The sequence below is a fragment of the Eutrigla gurnardus genome (genome assembly GCF_963514095.1).
Source record: "Eutrigla gurnardus genome assembly, chromosome: 2".
Lineage (NCBI taxonomy): Eukaryota > Metazoa > Chordata > Actinopteri > Perciformes > Triglidae > Eutrigla > Eutrigla gurnardus.
The window spans coordinates 24,880,463-24,898,837 of NC_139916.1; the positions used below are offsets into that span (position 1 = coordinate 24,880,463).

The 18,375-nt window shown below is 44.9% G+C and overlaps 1 protein-coding gene across 2 annotated transcripts; it reads right to left on the minus strand.

Moving 5' to 3' along the window:
- Positions 1-3,742: 3,742 nt before the first annotated feature.
- Positions 3,743-17,202, minus strand: znf831 (zinc finger protein 831). 2 transcript variants are annotated; one of them, XM_084035048.1, is made up of 5 exons: positions 16,748-17,202; positions 15,598-15,807; positions 10,957-15,133; positions 7,085-7,299; positions 3,743-4,615 (listed from the first exon to the last, which is right to left on the minus strand). In XM_084035048.1, the coding sequence occupies exons 3-5, from the start codon at positions 15,083-15,085 to the stop codon at positions 3,878-3,880; spliced, it is 5,082 nt and encodes a 1,693-aa protein (XP_083891174.1). In that variant the 5' UTR covers positions 15,086-15,133; positions 15,598-15,807; positions 16,748-17,202; the 3' UTR covers positions 3,743-3,877. The 2 variants fall into 2 exon arrangements, with proteins under 2 accessions (XP_083891174.1, XP_083891175.1); XM_084035049.1 differs by lacking the exon at positions 15,598-15,807.
- Between the last annotated feature and the right edge of the window lie 1,173 nt (positions 17,203-18,375).

Genomic DNA, 18,375 nt, shown 5'->3' on the forward strand with positions numbered 1-18,375 from the left:
CTCGACGAGACTCGGAGAAACAACTATAAGACTAAGCACGAGAAAACTAAAAATGCTAAACAAAAACTCTGACAAGGGAGGAAAACTCAGCCTATCAAAACAGACTACTCTATGAAACAAAAGAATAAAGAAATCAAAATCCCTCCAAAAGGGAGGAAGGCAAAAAGGCAAACTAAATCTGTGAGCTTAACTACACTGTGAAAAATTACAAACAAAACACTATCTTCTCGAGGCACATAAATGACAGAACAAAAACCCAACAATGAACTTTGATACTTAGCATGACTTGGCTCTGACGAAGGGCTTGTGAACGACAGACGAAACACTTTGGCAAAGAAAAGGGGAGACGTGGACTGAAATACACAGAATGATAATGGGAAACAGGTGCAAACAATCATGACATCAGACCGAGGATCTTAGAATTTATAATCTGTTGGTACCTTAGAGCAGTTCTCTGTGTCTTTATAACTGGCTAAAGTTTGGTATGTCCTTTATCTACTTATGAGCATCTGATTCTAAACATGAATTTATGATCTCAGTCGCTAGTTTCAAGTCTTCTTCAATACAGTACGATGTTCATTTAGTAAATTATGGTCTTTCAGAGTCAAATAGACCATAAAACCAACTATGGGATAACTTAGCAATTGGGCGTGCTTGAAACTTGTTCTTGTGAAATCCTTACTGTACCGATAGCGATATACTGTTGCACTTTCTTCCCACAAATGTACGTATTTAAGTCGCTTTGGATAAAAGCGTCTGCTAAATGCCCTTAATTTAAATGTGTAAAACAGGGTATGCTTTAGAGCGGGGCTACCTTGTGATTGACAGGTCCACACATTCCCATTGTAATTAGCTACTAAGATAATGTAACACTTAGCTGAAAAGTTTACCTTAAATTATAGAAGCTTCAAAGCAACTTTAATTAATCTACAACTAGTCCGATCAAATACGGAGGATTTTATTTAAATCCCTCTTATAACTGTACATCAAATATTCTGTTTCGCTGAGGAACACTGAGGAGGTGGGCGTCTGGCTGCAGGAGAGAGAGAGGTGTGAGGAGGCGGCTCACGGGAGCAGCACCAGCTGATTAACACAGCTGCAGGTGAGCTGGGTGATGAGGAAGCGGATCTATGATACACAGGAAGAGGCTGGAGGGAGGAGGACACACACTGAAGATGCTCATGCTACTGTTTCACTGGGAGTTTATATGGATGTGGATTTTAACTGGTTGCGAAACAGTCTCAAAGTTACACTGATGCCTCTAAATTACCAAATCAGTAAACAAGACCATCAGTGAGAAGATAAACATCATCTGTGGCGTCAGGTCCAAATCACATATTCCATGCTGGTTCACCAGTAAATCCTTCAGCTCAAACTCAGGCAGGGGGGAGGGGGGAGAGCTCTGCACTCGGCAGCAGCAACTCCTCCTCCGGCCAGGAGCAGAGCTTCGCCTGACTGCTATGTCATGCTGGGAGCCACCGCCAAGCTGCTGGAGGACCAGGCTGTACTGATGGACCAGGGTTGAGGAGACAACCACAGCCAACCTGCTGCAGTAAAATGAAAGGTTTTCTAAAGGGACGCTGGTGCTAGAAAAGACAAGCGCCTCTACAATCAACACAAAATGAGAAGGCCTTGTAGCAACTTTAAAATGGTTGAAAACACAAAATGATTAACAGTAAATTGAAGATTAATTCCTTTTTTTGGTCGGTTGTGCTAACCGGCAATCTGTAACGAGAATATCAACTTTGAAAATGAAAAGGAAACAGATATATATTTGTAAAACAATAATAAATCAGCTTGCCCTATAGTCCCAAATTTTTACGATGACTAATGGGCTGAGGAGTCAGCATGAGCTACAGCTGTGGAATTATGTACAGAGATGTTCACATACTCCCACTTCCTGTTGCCGTGACTGACGGTGCCCGATGATAGCTGCTGATTCACTGCTCTCTCAGACAGGGAGAAGGGTCATGCTCCTCCGGCCTTTGCCTGCTTCACCTGGTTCATCTTAATGTCAGCAGATTTATGTGTATTTGGCTGACTGTATGTGCACATGAATCACACGCACACACACACACACACACACACACACACACACACACACACACACACACACACACACACACACACACACACACACACACACACAGGTGTTCTACTGAGTGATACAGACTGCAATGTATGAGAGAGAGAGTGGGTGTGGGAATGTAGACACTAATTATGGTCAATTATGTGTGTGTGTGTGTGTGTGTGTGTGTGTGTGTGTGTGTGTGTGTGTGTGTGTGTGTGTGTGTGTGTGTGTGTGTGTGTGTGCAAGCAGAACGGAAGTAAACCAGCATTTGGCAGCACTGTCTATGATGCCCACGTTTACAATTGCATGCCTTAAGTATCTTTATAATGCATTACAATTACAATTATAATACCGTATGAACATGTGTGTGAGTTAATGACATTATGAAGTATTATTACACTTGACCTTAGTAGCCAGAATAACTTGCTTTCTATTGTCTTATGATTATTGTTATAAAGCATTAGGGATATTTATATAGATGTTTGCCCATAAAGTTGGAATATTTTGTTTTCAGGCACAGTTCACTGTTTATTCTTATTTTAATGCATAAGTAATCACTTTTGACTTGTGTCACAATTACCCAGATGAAAATGTAGGCCTATTCATGCAAACCATTAGTATACTGTATATATATATATATATACCATGCTGACCACCACTGTATGTAAGACAGTGACTATAGACCCTTCTACAGTTTGTAAAGATGATGACATCCATGAGAGTCAAGTACAACAGCTTGTCAAGCTATGCAATGGCATTAACCACCAAAGATCGTAAACACAACCTAAACAAAGAGACACTCTAGCTAGTGGCCCAGTATTTACTGGACACATATTTGGTGGAGAAACTTTGCGTGTCGAACACCAGGACGTAGACGCAGAGCTTTGTTTCAAAAATGTTCCTACAAACACGATCAATTTGGATCAGTCCAGTGGTGGTCAACACGATGAATAGCTTGCAGCCTTAGAATGTGTTTCGGTTTAAAGAGTGACCATGTTAAGTGGTGACTGTCAGCGGAATTCTCGTAGTGACAGCAGTTGTTTCAAATTTGAGCCTTCAGTCAAATTTAAATACATCTGTGTTTATTATCCGTGTTAACTATTTCCGTAAGTTACTAGCATTTGGCTGACAGTTGCCACTTGTTAAACCGAAACACCTGTTGTACTGAAATGGTTGTGATCCTCTTTGAGTTCTGTAGAACTTGATTCAGCTATTGGGATGTCGATTCTGATGACTGAACCAGACATTTTGATGCTTTTCTTCAACGCTTGAAGTTTTCTCTATCCTGGAGGGTTGGAGCAAAACAGCACTTTTGTTACCAACATGGGCAGGCGTGTTTCTGATAATGAAACCTACATCAGGAAACATTTTTAGAAAATAGCATTTTGACACTAAAACACACATGCTTTGACCAAAATCTGAATAGTTCAAAATCTAAGAATTTTTGTTTGTTTGTGATTTGGTCTTTGTCATTTCTGTGGCTCTTGCAATGTGATATACATCATAGCTGATTTTCCTGATAGTCACACCTGGAATTACAACTAGGAGTCTGAATCTAGGGGCATAATCTCTAGTAGGGCACTTGCAATTACACTTGGTAGTAAGACCTGAATGCAACATTTGCTTGGACTTAAAAAAAATATTCAAAAGTCAATGACAGACAAGTTTTTAATTCATATTTTGCATTTACACACGTGGTCCTTACTTAATTCAGCCATTTTATTTTCTTTGCCTCCAGAGCCATTCTTCCTCTGAAAAATATACTTTTGCAGAACAAAAAAGTCCTGATAGCATTGTGTGTCTGGCCTAAAGCTCGATGATGAGCTTCCCTTCATCGTCACTGCTGCTGGTGTCTTCTGTGTAGTCCTGGCAGCTTGGCACGGGACGGATCCCACCGGGCAGACACTCGGCCAGCTGGTAGCCATGAATCTGGCCAGACAAGAAAAAAGACTGGCATTTGTCGTAGTCATTTGGTGCCTTATCCTTGTCATCTTGATAACCGCCAGGTTCTGGGTATGTAAAAGGCTCCGATGGCAGAACTGCATTATTATCCAGTATGCTGTGGTTGGACGTCGATCCAGCAGCAGCTCTACTGACTTGAACGGAATAAGAAAGTTGGTGAGGGAGAGCAGAGGGCGCAGCAGATTGTCTGCTGCTTTGTTTTTGGTCCTGGTAGAGAAATGTCCCCATTTGAGAGTTGGACTGAGCTTGTGAGAAAGCGCTTTGTGTGTCTGGTAATTGAGCCTTTAGACGCTGACTTGAATCAGTATTACATAAGATCTCTGTTTGTCGGTTGTGGATGCTGCTGCTTTCCCAGTGTTGCTGTGAGATATAGAGGTTGTTTGTGTCCGATGGGGGCGGTGGAGAAATGAAAAGGCTTGTCTGACTGCCACCAGTGGATGAATTCAGGTTGTCTGACCTGCTTGGAGCTTGCTGAGGGATCTGAGGAGGGTATTCAGACATTCCTGAGTGTGTCTGGGAAAGATGCTGCTCAGACAGCCAGGACTGTTCAAAGGGATCCACCCTAGCCGTCCCTTCTTCTCCCTGTTGATAAAACAAGAATTTTACCACCATGCACCAACAATAATACAGTCATTGTCCTTCCTCTTCTCATTAGCTTCCTGCATTGCTCAAATACCAGTAAGCTTCACATGTGCAATGATGTGAATTACAAAGAAGAAAAAAACATCACAAATTCCTCAGACCCTCTATGGCAGAGCTCTTTACCTTTTGTACCTTGATTGTTGGAAATTGATTCGTATGAGCTGATGTAAGCTTGGTTATATTTTATTTTCCAAGAAGAAAGATCGTCCACACAGGGAGGCAGGGAGGGAGGGGAGGTGGACGGGTCAAACAATCACAGGACTTTCATCAAGGAGACTGTTGTTAGTGTCCCGTGCAAAACTCAAAGTAGAGTTGAGATTTTGTTTTTCAGTCAGGCAACTGCGCTCTTTTTCCTGAACCTAACTAAGTGGTATTTTTGCCTCAACCAAACTTTGTGTGAAGACGTAAGTTTATTCTGAAAAGACACGTATATTGACATGCTTTCACGGCCACGTGATGAAGTGATGCTAGAAAGGAATGTAGAGCGCCTTTGTTTGCAGCTTTGGAGCTCTGACAAAGTTGTGTTTTTTTTGTTGTTTTTTTTTTTATCATGTGACAATATGATACACTATAGTGTAGCTAGTTTAGGCACAAAAGACTGACAAGCTCAGCAGGCAATCCTTTCAACGTCAAAGCAGCAGTAAGTAACTGGCCCTGTCGTAACTACTACCTACTCAACTACCCCTCATCCCTTCATCCCTTAACCTCCTTCAGACTCTTCATCATCGTGGCACCCCTGTAGAGTCCACACATAATAAACTATTCAGAACCCATATGGTTATTTGCCTGTCTTTGTTAGTGGACGTTAAATGCCTCAAGCTGGCGCTTTGTGAGCAAAACTGAGGCTGCATCGATGAAGAACTTTGTGTTCTTGTAAACAGTTTAATCCTAAACACACACACACATATATGTATATATACCTACAAAGAATAATAAACAAGACGGGGTCTGTGTGTCAGATCACTCTGGCGGGTCGCCGACTAATTAATAAAGATTAATAAAGTAATTATATTCTATTATTCCATTAACGCAGACCCCTTTTAACTAGAGCAGGGGGCCCTTTTACTTCCTGCAGGGAGAGCGACTGTTGGGAGCACAACCCCAGGAAGTGGCAAGGTGTGTTGTAAAGCTCACTGCCAGAGCCACCTTCGCCTTTCCAAGACAACCGGCACCAGAGGAAATGTGTCTGGCAAGTGGCATCCGGTGCCAGGTCCTCCCCCGCCGTCCCTAACCCGACTGTGCCTACCTAGACTGTGGTTATTGATTCTAATTAGCTAAAGGTCCAACATGTTCGACGGCATCGGGTTAGACATTATCACCAGCATTCTATGACCATAACACCTGAAAGCAAGGTGCCATCGCCTCCCATGTCCTGTCACCAGCGCTGCTGCCAGTATAACTGCTGTCAAGTTCTGCTTTCATTACAATGGATTTCATAATTGGATCTGACTTGCCAACACATGTGGTTCTTTGAAAAACATTTCTGTTTGGCATATGTGTTCTGTAAATATTTGTGTAAATATAAACACATTCTTCTCAGTTTGATGCATCTTAGGGCCATATATTAATTGTGCTGTAAGTATTTCATGGGGAAAAAACACAAATGGCTGGCTTGGGTGTCTGTTTTTGTGAAAAACTATTTTGGAACAAACCCAATATGCCTGAAACATGTTACCACATGCAGCTCTGGACAGTCTGGATATGTGAGGGATGTGAGGGATTTCTGGAGCATTTTAGAGGAGTTTAAAAGTAATTGAAGAAAACATATTTAGAAAGAATGCTGCATTGGAAAGGTGTTTCACTTTTGCCTGTGTGGTTTCTAAACCTGAAGAGTCGGCTGGCAGTGAGCCAAAATAGCAGGTGATCAAAAGATAGCAGTTGAAAAGTGGGATGAGCCCCAGGGAGGACCGGAATAAGGTGTGTAAGGTGAACGCTTGCAAAGTTACATTCAGTGTCTCGGGGCCTCGGTTTGCTGTATTTTTGCTACATTGTACAGTACATCCAAGAATTTCAACAGACTCTGTCTGCTTTGTTTTCTTTTAGAATAGAAATCCAAATGTTTTAAGCATAGAAAGAGTATTTTTTTGGAAGAACCGAAGATCTGCTGGCCATCTTGCAGGTCATTCAACAGCTGCTTTATGAATGTTGTGGAAAGTCCCAGATCTGCCGGGAAACTAAACACCGTCCTGTCTCAGTTCATAACATCATCCAAAAGTGCTTTCACCAAGTTGTGCTCATCTAGGAAGATATGTGTCTGCTGGTTCATCAAGGTTGGATGAACAACAAATAAACAATTTTGCTGTGATCTAATAACAATAAATGGATAGAAAAAGGATGCCAATTTGACACATTTTTAGTACATTTGCATAATTTGTGTTTTTGCATTGACTTTGATGAATTGGACTTCACCTCTGGCTTCATATCTGGTGAACATGTGTATGTGCTGTTAGACTCGGCCTTGTCCAACTGTCCAGGCACCTCGTCCGTCTCGGTTCTTCCTTTCTCATCTTCTCCATCTCGCCCCTCCAAGCACCGGAGGTTCGTCTTCCCAGCCACTGTGCTGTGTGGCTGCCCATGTCCCCGTGTCTGCAGCTCCTTCTGAGCTGCACATCCCTCCACAAGCCCTAAGGGGAGAAAGTTTTCTTTAGGACGGTGAATCCACAATGTTAACGCTCATCAGTCATCAATGAAATGAAAGGAAGCAATGCTTGTGATACATATGGACATAATACGCATGTATAACAGCAATCATCTTCATGAAAAAAGAAAATGATCAATATCAAATGAGAATTTCTTTGGTTGACAAACTATTTTATCCTATTCTGTAGTGTCTTCCTATCTATATTCTGAAGGTGTTTACAGAGGGGTTTGTTTATACATCACTCATAGCCTGAATGAACATTTTATTCCTAAAAAAAAAATTGGTTAAAATGTTTTTTTGATAATTTTCGGAGAGTGAGAAAAGGAGATATCCAAAATTCAACTTCAACAACATTAAACATGAATATTGAACCTGGCGTTTGTTCTGGAAATGTATGCAACTTATCACCCAATTAATGAATGCCTCATTTGCATATTAAGACATACATTTCTGATTATTATATTGAGTTTTGGATAAAAGCACCAAACTATCAAGATAATATCTGAAGAAAATGTGGTGTGAATGCTGAATGCTGAATTGCTGGTTTAAATGTGTAACAAAATGAAGGAGCAGTCACTGTTTTTTTGGTGTCACTTTACATGAGAGTACGCAGCAGTTGGTAGAAGAGTCCCATGTATTATTATTATTATTATTATTATAAACTGGACACCTCCATAGGTGGTTGAGAATGACCGAGCAAAGATCCTGTGGGACTTCCGGATCCAGACTGATAAAATCAAGCGTAGCGTTAGTTCTGGCAGGCCACGACGTCAAGCTCTAAATCAGCAGCAACAGCGTAGCTGTCAAAACCAAGGAGATCAGCTGACGGCTCAGCTTTAAACTGCTCTAGCCTGACCTCCCTCGCTGCTTCCTCTGCCGGCGTTTTCAACCCACCTCCACCCCAGCTCCTCCCGTCATCTGTCATGTACCTTACCATTGTTCTTGTTGGTTGCTCTGCTCTGTCTGGGGTTTTTCTTTGCTGCTGCGCTCCCTGCTTATGCCGTTCATGATGGCTCATGAAGGGCAGGAAGGGGCTCTTCCTGCCTCAGGCTTTCCACGCAAGCGCGTGGAAGAGCAGGGAGTCCCAGAACAGTACCATACCGCCAAATGAAACTTGTGCAAATAAATAAAGATTATTTTTGACAAAGTGGTCCTGACTGAACTGGTGACGGCTAACCAACCGGACATGGTGGTGGACCAACATCAGAGGACAGCAGTGATGGTTGGAGCCCAAGAGACAGCAACATCAGGGAGAAGGAATACGAGAAGTTAGAAAAATACCAAGGGCATCAGGTTGTAATCGGAGCACTCAGGGCTGTCACCCCCATACTGGGACAGTGACTCCAGCAGACTACAGGATCAACACCTGAGACCTCTCTCCAGAAGGGCGTATAAGATACAGAACCCTCAGACTCCCAGGAGCCGCACTTGAAGGAGTAAACACAAGAACGCCCATGGGGCAGGTGGGGATTTTTTATATATTAGTATGAATAAATAATAGCACATATTATACTAACTGAACTGAACTTTGAAAATAAAAATATTACAGTAAAAAAAAGTAGCACCATATTACAAGCCAATCAACCGAATTCAAAGGTGCTGTGGAGAAACACAAGTCTTCCCTTCCAACCAGAAACGTATCTAGTTGTTTGATGTTTTAGCCAGGAGGCAAGGGGAGCAGTGAGGGACAGCCCTCCTGTTCATCCTCTGTTCCCCAGCATGCTATTTTAGTATCGTTATGGTCTGTAATCATAAACTTCTGAGTGAGTGCTCCGTGAGCGCCAGGGGGCAACACAATAATAGGGTTGATAATGGTCCCATCAATCGCTCGTGGACTGTGACTTCTCAAACATGATTTCCTTTTCTGTTGTTGAGACATTTTTTTGAGCGAACCGGCATTTTAATTAAAAATAAAAAAATGTCTTGTCCATTGTGGGTTTTAGTGATTCAGCAGCACAGAACCAGGTCCAGGTTGAGACCAGGCCCCCATTCTGCAAACCGGTGATCATATGCTGCCATCTTGTGGTTGTCACTGGTTCCTGTCTTGAAATGTGCTCAGATTCAAACTTGTGCGTAACAGTAAGTGTGCAGTGTTAGATAGTAGAAGCACATCAGACTGAAACCTAAACAAGAGCGACGAGGTTCATTTGAAGATGTTAACATCCATGATGAACAGCACTTGCAATCCTTTTTACATAAAAATGTATTGTTACATTTAGAAAGGATGTCATTAATTTCTTCAGCATATCTTTGTAGGATTTAAAATTACTGGGAGCAAATTGGAGCAAAAATTAACCATGGGCCCCTGTTGACCCCTCCGCCACCTTCTCTCTCTACATTGTACCCCTCACTCTCAACTGAACAATTTATATACGACTATGCGCCATGTCGTCACAATATAAACATAATGGAGATATTAAAAAACAAGTTTTTGACACAAAACCTCTTGTAATAACAGAGAGGTCGGGTTGGTAATCTTGCAAGTGTAAGCTAGATTTTTAAAATGATCCAACCGGAAAACCCACTCCAGGGTCTTAGTGATCCCAGTGATGAAAGCCAATCTGCACCACCAACAAAAGTTTGGTTTATACATGAATAAATCACACAAACCAAACACATTATAGCAGCAGAGTTTGAGGCAAATACAGAGAACAGCTGGCTGTGTGTGTTTGAGCAAGAAAGACAGATGCAGGTAGACAGGCAGGTAGACAGGCAGGTAGTCTGACCAATCATTTTATTTAGGCCAAATCAAATAATTGGATGGGCTTATTACAGTCCTTTGACATCCACAGATTCCAGACTGGGTTGTTATTTTTTGTCAGAGCATTTGATTTATTGATTATTGTCACTATAAAGTTTCTAGTAAAGTGAATTTAAACACTCAAAAAATATTTTAAAGAAGATTTCCAATTCTAGCTTTAAAGGTCTATATTACCACAAACTGCAGAGAATGCATATGGAGTCCGCATGTAACAGCAGCTGAGACAAGTCTCATTTCAAAGACTTCATCAAATGCATCCAAGAAGGGCGGCCTTCTTTTCCTGATTCAGAGGATCCAATTAATGGATCCTTGACGTCACAATTTATCCTAAGATTCATTGCACACACGTGATGATTGGATTGGAGCGTGGCAAATGCTAGTTATTGAACTTGGACACAGCTATTGTTTGATTTTAAATATTCTCTATATACGACATTCAGGGCGTTAAAAGAGCATAGCTAAAACAACTATTAGCTTTGTACCGATAAAGTGATGTAATGTCTACCTTAGCGGAGAATGAAGTAATTCTCCCTCTGTGTGAGTTGTTATCCAAGAGTCTCCTTACTTTGATTACATAGCCAGCAATGTCTGCTTTGAGGGCATCCTGACTCACGGCGCCCACCTTCTGGTTCCCCCTCAGGCACTGACAGAGCTAATAGCTAACAAGCTCTGTCAGTACTGTTGCTGTAGTTTGCACTGTTAGCTCTGTTAGCTCTGTTAGCTGCAACCCTTTGCCATGTTGAGAGGCAGAAGATTTGCTCTGAATTTCGTAATGAGCACCTTTAAACCCAATGTGCTGGACTACAAAATGACAAATTCACACATTCATTTCATATAAAATATGAATACTAAATATAATTAAAATAGTGAATTCTATACCTGCGGTAGGGCTCTGGTAACTTGCAAGCACAGCTGGGACGTCTTTGGGTCTTTGTACCTGGATGTCAGAAGTCACTGAAGTCAACTGAGTGTGTTGTTTTTCTGACTGGGATGAAGTGATGACGTCCTCACTTAGAGTGATTTCCTGTGAAGGACCAGAGTCCTCTGAAGCTCCCACCCTGTCACCTCCCATGTTTGCATGTTTAGACGAATCCAGGGCCTCCGATAACGCACTCTCCACTGGATTACTGGTCGTGTGGGGGTTCAGCTGACTTGAATCTTTGCATTCATTGATGGAAAATGAAGACACCGACCCAGAGGGTTCATCAGTGCTGAGCCGGACTTGCTGAGGCGGCCGGGTCTCTCTACTTTCTGACCTGCTGCTGGTGTATGCTTCGGCCTTGCCTCTCATTGTGTCCTCGTTACATGGAGCTGCTTGTTTTTTTAGTTTGCTTGGTCTCTCACCTCCCGTGCTACTCTGATTAACCGTGGTGGGAGAGAGCGGGGCCACGCTGAGCTTGTGTTGGCCAGAGAGTGTTGGAGAGATCAGTCCACCTTGGCTGGGCCTCCCGTCCTCAGCACAACAGCTCAAAGAAAGGCCATCCTCCTCCGCCGACGCTTGGCTCCTTCCTGACTTGGCACCTTTGAGTGAAGCAGCAGTTGACATAACTTCACCCGTGGAGCTCTGAGTCACGTTGACCTTGTTTACGTGACTGTGTTTGTGTGGGTGCAGCGGCGAGCCTGGAGCTACAGGGGGCGTCGATTCAGCTGATACTGTAACCTGAGTGGAATGACTGTGTTCAGTCAGGTGGAGATTTGGCTCTGGCTTATCAAATTGTAGTCTCTTTGTGTTGAATGTGGATAAAGACTCACTTTGGTGGAACTCCTGCTCCTGATGACCCCTCCCGTCGTTGCTACTTTCCATGGCAACAGAGCTTTGAGCTGCGTCCTGGATCACTTCCAGGGGCGCTGCTCCCACGTCATGCCGCTGTGAGAGGACGCTTCCCCCCTGCCTCTCGATCTGGGGTTCAATGAGAGCCAGCTGCTCGTCGGATATGATCTGGAGGCAAATCTGGAGGTCTGCCGTGTGAACGTGGAACACGTTCTGAGCATCTGGCTGCATCTGGTCAAATGGTACAATGTGACAAGGTATGACTGGGGCTGTTGTGCTGGTGTATGGGCTCAACAGGTCTGCCGAGAGTTGTGTGTGTAGCAGAGGGGGGTTAGGGGGAGGGGGACATTGTGAGAAAGCAGCAGATGACTGATTTTTTGCTGTGGTTAATGCAGTGGGGAAGTGTGTAACCATTGGTCCAACAGGTCTGCTTAACTGCACAGGCGCTGAGAGCTCTGCTGATCTCGAGGGCTGGATTGAAGTGCTGCATAATCCTGCCTGATCATTTTGCAGGCAGGTTGTGGTTATTGTTGTAGCTGCAAAGTGCTTATGCTCTGCAGCTCGATGAGATGTCGCATCTGGATTCAGTCCTGATGTTTCAGCCTGACATATGGTTGTGGCTGTGCATGACAGCTGGTGTCGAGTGGAGCTCAAAGCATTTGTGTTTTTAATACCACAGGTCGACCGCGAGGTGACGGAATTGCCACATTTGATTTCGGAAGTGACAGAGGGTGAGGTTTGCTCGGCGCCGGGTGACGACAGAACAGAGTTGACAGTGAAGCCCCCAGTTCCTGTCTGTTTATCCACGGCCTGTGGTGAAGCATTTGCATCGGGTTCAGCAGCATTAGGTAACTTAAGCTGGTACTTGGGTAGGAAGTTGGCCTTGGCAGCAGATTGTGCAGAAGCGACTGCTGGCGAGCGACTAACCAATGGTGTATTTGCATTGATTATGCACCTTGGGAAGAGAGCGCCTTTAAGCAGAGTCTGTTTTTGATTTTTCTGAATACAACTGAGGTTTGTATCCTGCTGAGTCACAGCGACAGACGGAAGGGGACGGGTTGGTGTGTTTTGGTCAGTTCCCATCTCCAGAGGGAACATTATTTTGTCATCGGTTTTCTGTTTTTTCCTGTCGGAGGGGACGTGGGTACCACATAGCTGCAAGGTGGAGTCAGCATGTTTTTCTTCATCTACCATTCTCCCTGCTTCTACTCTGCTCATTCTGTCTGTTTGATGGCCAACCAATGATCCAATTGAAGATAATGGCAGCACTGACAGAGACAGATTTCTCCGAAGGGGAGTCTTAAGAGAGCTGCAAGACGTATGAAGCTGGCTGGCTTTGAGTTTGGCAGGAGGGCAGCCTGGATGGCACGCTGTTGCACTGCTGCTTGTGAAGTTCATCGTTGTGACCGTCTCCTTATGAACTGCCGACAACTTTTTCGGCTGAGCAACATCATGCTCCGAGTTCACTGGACCTCTCCTGCCTTTGCCAACGCCATCATCGCCGCCTTTCTCTTCACTGTAGAGCTTCTTAAACGTCCCTCCCCCGTACATGTACCACTTATTGTAGGCAAATTTTTGTGCTTTCTTCTTCCGTAACTTTCTGCTGCTTGGCTCGCCGCAAATGTCACCTCCATCGCCATCGCAGCTGAGGCTGCCGGCGGCCGCCTCCTCCACAGATGAATTCAAAAAGAGACCGTCTGTTGCGTGGTTGCCGTCTACGGCTGTCTGCCGAACCAGGGGGCGGGGTGTGGATAAATGTTGATTCACGGGCTTCATGGCTACACCTGTTGGATTGATGTGGCCCGAGCTCTCCCTCTGGGCGAGTGTTACGTAATCACTCTGGTAGGGAGAGGTCGGGCTGCTCCTCTCAGGCCGTAGGAGGGCGACGCTGAAAGGGAGGGAGTTGCTGCGTGTCAGGGGGGCATGCTCCACAGTGTTGGACCGCTGACTGGGCACCGAGCTGTAGAAGTCAGGCCTCCTGCTTCTTTGTAACCCAACATTCGGCTTCTTACTAATCCTCATATCAAAGTGGAAGGAGTCCTTATATGTGTATGGCATTGGGAGGTCAATGCTCCCCTGCTTTGACAGAACTGTCTTCCTCGGCCTGACGTTCTCCAGCTGCTTGTCCTCCACGACAGCTGAGTTCTCTGAAATCAGCTTAGATATGCGCTCCTCCAGCGTCTTCTGCTCCTGCTTCCTTGCGCTGTGTTTGGGCTCCTGTGCACCCTGGCATGGCCCTGGCGACATTTGGGCACCGGCAGTTTCTTCAAGATGCTCTTTGACGGATTCGGTGAGGGAATCCATGCTGTGTTCGGGTAAAACGCTGCCGGGGCTCGGGTAGTGGTCGCTGCTCTCGCTGAAGCCAGAATCGGTGCTTTCGTGGCTCTGTGATTTCCCTCTGGATACAGAAGTCTCCCACTGCTTAGAGAACAGCGTGGCTTCCTGTCTCTGGAGGGGAAGATGTCGACTGGCGTTCGCCCGAGGTTTTTCGTTATCCATCATCTGTTTTTGTCCTGCTGGTGACACCTTTGCATTTTCATGTACTTGACCTGGAGGGGTCAACGCTTTCTGGTCACCGACATAACTTTGCGTCCTGACAGAGTTTGCAGTACTGGCTGAACAGCTGATCTCAGCAGCAGGTTGTGTGGCATCCTCTATACTGCTATACTCATCCAGAGACAAACCGGAGATACAAGTCTCTCTGGAGCCGGACATGCTGTCTAGGCTGCTCAACTCCGTTTCAGACGAGAGGCGGGCGTGAGCTTGAGTACGCTTGTGTTTGTACAGGTTGCTCTGGGTCTTGAAAGACACTCCACAAGTGATGCAGGGGTAAGGCCGCTCCCCGGTGTGGCAGCGGAGATGCTTCTCCAGCACGCTGGGTTTCATGCAGTCCCGTCCACAGTGAGGACACACGTGCTTTCCTGCTGACTTGGGCCTAGCTGCAGGAGTGGCAGCTGCCAGGCTCAAACCGGGCTGAGACTGCAGCCCACCAGCAATATGGAGTGTCAGGATGGGAAGCCTCTCCTTGGAGTAGAGCTGCGGCATGGCCAGATGGAGAGTGGCCGGTTCGCGGGCGGCTGCAGGCGGCTGGGAGTAAGGCTGCGCCGGTAAAGCCGGCACCGCGTGGATGTAAAGAGCCGTCAGCGGGGCCTGGATGTCCATCCTTTTCTCTGTCTGCGCTGAGACGGAGCTGATGTGCACTGGAACACTCGCCAATCCTGGCTTGCCAGTCTCCATGGTAACCCCGCTGCTGTCGTGATGTACCAGTGCCAGGTCTCTAATTACCTGTAAGATAAGAACAGTTTGCATTAGACCTCTGCTTTGAGTCAGATCAAACAGGGCAGATCCGTCTGTTTGAGTGGAGATGTGTTAAATGTGTTGTTGAGGGGAAAAAACGAGCAGGAATAAATGTACTTAAGGAGTTCATGATGACAGATATGCAGTACACTTTAGGACAGATGGCTACTTAATCCTGTCTGTTGGTACAATTCAGGGAGACATGGTTCGCAATGATTCAACAGCACCAAAATAAAAGCACATCTATATCTGAGTGATATCATTTTTGTGATGAGTAACATAGTGATGGAGCGCAGAGAAAAGCTTATGACTCTCTGCTGTGTGATTTCAAGTGCAGGTGATGCAGGAAGACAACTGTTACGATATGTTGCAGGCAGTGGAAATATACGAGACATACACGGATGCAATTTCACACAGACAGGGGAGAGAAACAATGCAGGAGAGTGACTCACATCAGGGAGTGAGATCAGATACAGTTGTATCAGAGGCTTTTATCTCCTCAAATGAAATGTCTGCTGACATTAGCGGTTGCCTCTGTCACCAGGCTGCACCAATTAAATGGCATACCCTTGATGTTCAGAGGAGCATGTGGCGGCTTTGTCTCCCGACAGAATGTCACATTTGTGCCAAAATCCAATCCAAGCGTATAGAATAGAATCCACCTACGTGAAAAAGAGGAACAGCTTATTAGTTTAAGCAGATTTCATTTCCTGTTGCTGTGACGCTGCTTTCTGCATCTATGTTCGATACGACTTTGCATAATTTGCCAACGGAGGTGCAGTTGGCATGGAGCGCACGCCGAAATCTGCAGTTAGAGAGCTGCGATGCTGTTAACTGAGGAAAGTTTGGGTCTGCTGGGTGTGAAAATGAGGAGCACGGTTTCTTTCTCAAAAAGGATTTACAGGATGTACCCTCTTACTCTAACGTGCTTTCATTTCCTTTGAGCTGTGTTATAATGTCATGTTGTTACACATGCTGCAACTGCATATAGACATAAATCTGTTGTTTGGACTTTTGAATTAGAGGGACTTTTTCAGTCCTGATACCTGGGCTTTGGATACAGGTCAAGTAAAACTTGTTGTAAAACAAAATGCACACCAGCAAACTTGCTCAGAAAATAAAAAAAAAAAAAAAAAGTTTTAATGCAGCAACAAATTGGCCAAAACGTAAACAGAAAAAATTCCAGTAGATAATGTATAAACACATAAAAGTCCAGTCAGTATCGGCCTGGTAACGGTATCGGTGCATCCCTACTTTGAATTATTCAGGGATGTTTTATTCTACAAGCACTTTTGCGTCCTGGGTGGAATGGGGTTTAAAAGGAGGTCAAACTGTACTGACATCCAGCTTCTGCTTGGACTAAGAACAAGCACAAATGGTAAACCAAAATGTAAACAAAAAGGAACGCTTGGGCTAATGTAGTGAGTCAGAACACTTCTTGTTTCACCCTTATCTACTCTGTTGATCTGACTGTTCTGACGAAAAGAGGAAATTTGTGTTGCCATCACATAGTGTAAGGTAAGAATATCTCCAAACCAGAACACATCCAAACTTGGGACGCAGCAGAAAACTGTATGAAACGATCTGGCAGAAGTCACTTACCTTTTTTGTACTTTGCACTTCAATCTTGCAGCTGAGAAAAGTCTCCCACGCTGCATGTCCTCGTTGCTCAATCTGTTCTCATCATCCAGGCCGTGTGCTGCCCTCCACTCTCACACAGCGCTTCACATGAACTGTTTCTTGTTGAGGAAGCGGAACAAATGCAAATGAGAGAGAAGATGCACTATGAAAGTGGCGGAGGCAGCGAGGAGGAGAGGGAGGGAAGGAGCAGGGCTGGCTGGCTGGCTGGCTGGCTGGCTGGCTGGCTGGCTGGGTGGGTGTGTGGCTGTCAAACAAAGACTTCCGGAGGACAAGTTGAAAACATAGATTACAGCAGGCGTGAAAGTGTGCAGAGGCCCTGAGCCCAGATGGAAGGATTTGAGGTTAATAGAAAGGTTGTGCGGGAGTGAAAGCAACAGAGGAAGCGCGGTGACAGAGACGAGCTTACCTTCAACCCTCTTTACACGACTGATTTTACCATCAACACTTTGAGTCGTGCTTATATAGGGCCGGCTCGTACCCCCACCTACCTACTTCCTCCCACACGCTGTGTTTCGTACACCCACAAAGACAAGGGCGCAGCAACGCTAATGTTGATGTGGCCGCTTTGCTGCACGTGCACCGCTCTCACTCGCTCAGGCGGAGAACAAATGGATGAGTTGTGAGTGGCTGGAGTGAATTTCCCACCTCCATTACAGCATGGATCATTGTGTAGGGGTGCACAAGTTCACACTGCACATGCTTTTATAGTAGTGCCCATTTGTGAAATCATGGCTTGTTGTCGCTGCTGGTTTTAACCAGGAAAATGTGCAGTTTGAAGAACCAGAATACGGATTGTGATGCTCTCAGGAATCACAGTCCTGAGGTAGAGATTTTTGTCAAAGATTAAAGCAGTAAACAAAATCTATGATCAGCTTAGTGAGGCTCGCTCCTTCGGTGTCCCATCATATTTCAGAAAAAAATATGTATCTTAGGCTAGTCAGCGGCGAGAGACACATCATGTTTTAATCCCATTTGTCATTTGAAGGATCATTTTGCAAGTTGAGTATAATTTTGTTTTATGGCCAACATGGCCGCTAGCTTGTCTTGCTAGCTAGCTAGCTTAGCTACTTAGCTGATGTGTTTTATCCAGCAACTCTTTTTATCAGCAGGAAGAGAAAGAACGTGAGAGACCTGTTGTTAGTGTAACGTCACATACTGGTACCGAACACACAGACACGTATTTCACATTGGAGCTTCAGAAAGAGAAGCCACGTATGTAAATTTGGGTCATCGCTCTAATTACTGTCTCATAAAACAACAGGCTGCCTCTCAGTCTCCACTCTAATTCATCCCAAAGGTGTTCCATCGGTTTGAGGTCAGGACTCTGTGCAGGCCAGTCAAGTTCATCCACACCAGACTCTCTCATCCATGTCTTTATGGACCTTGCTTTGTGCACTGGTGCACAGTCATGTTGGAACAGGAAGGGGTCATCCCCAAACTGTTCCACAAAGTTGGGTGCATGGAATTGTCCAACATCTCTTGGTACGATGAAGCATTCAGAGTTCCTTTCACTGGAACTAAGGGGCCAAGCCCAGCTCCTGAACACCATAATCCCCCTCCACCAAACTTTACACGTGGCACAATGCAGT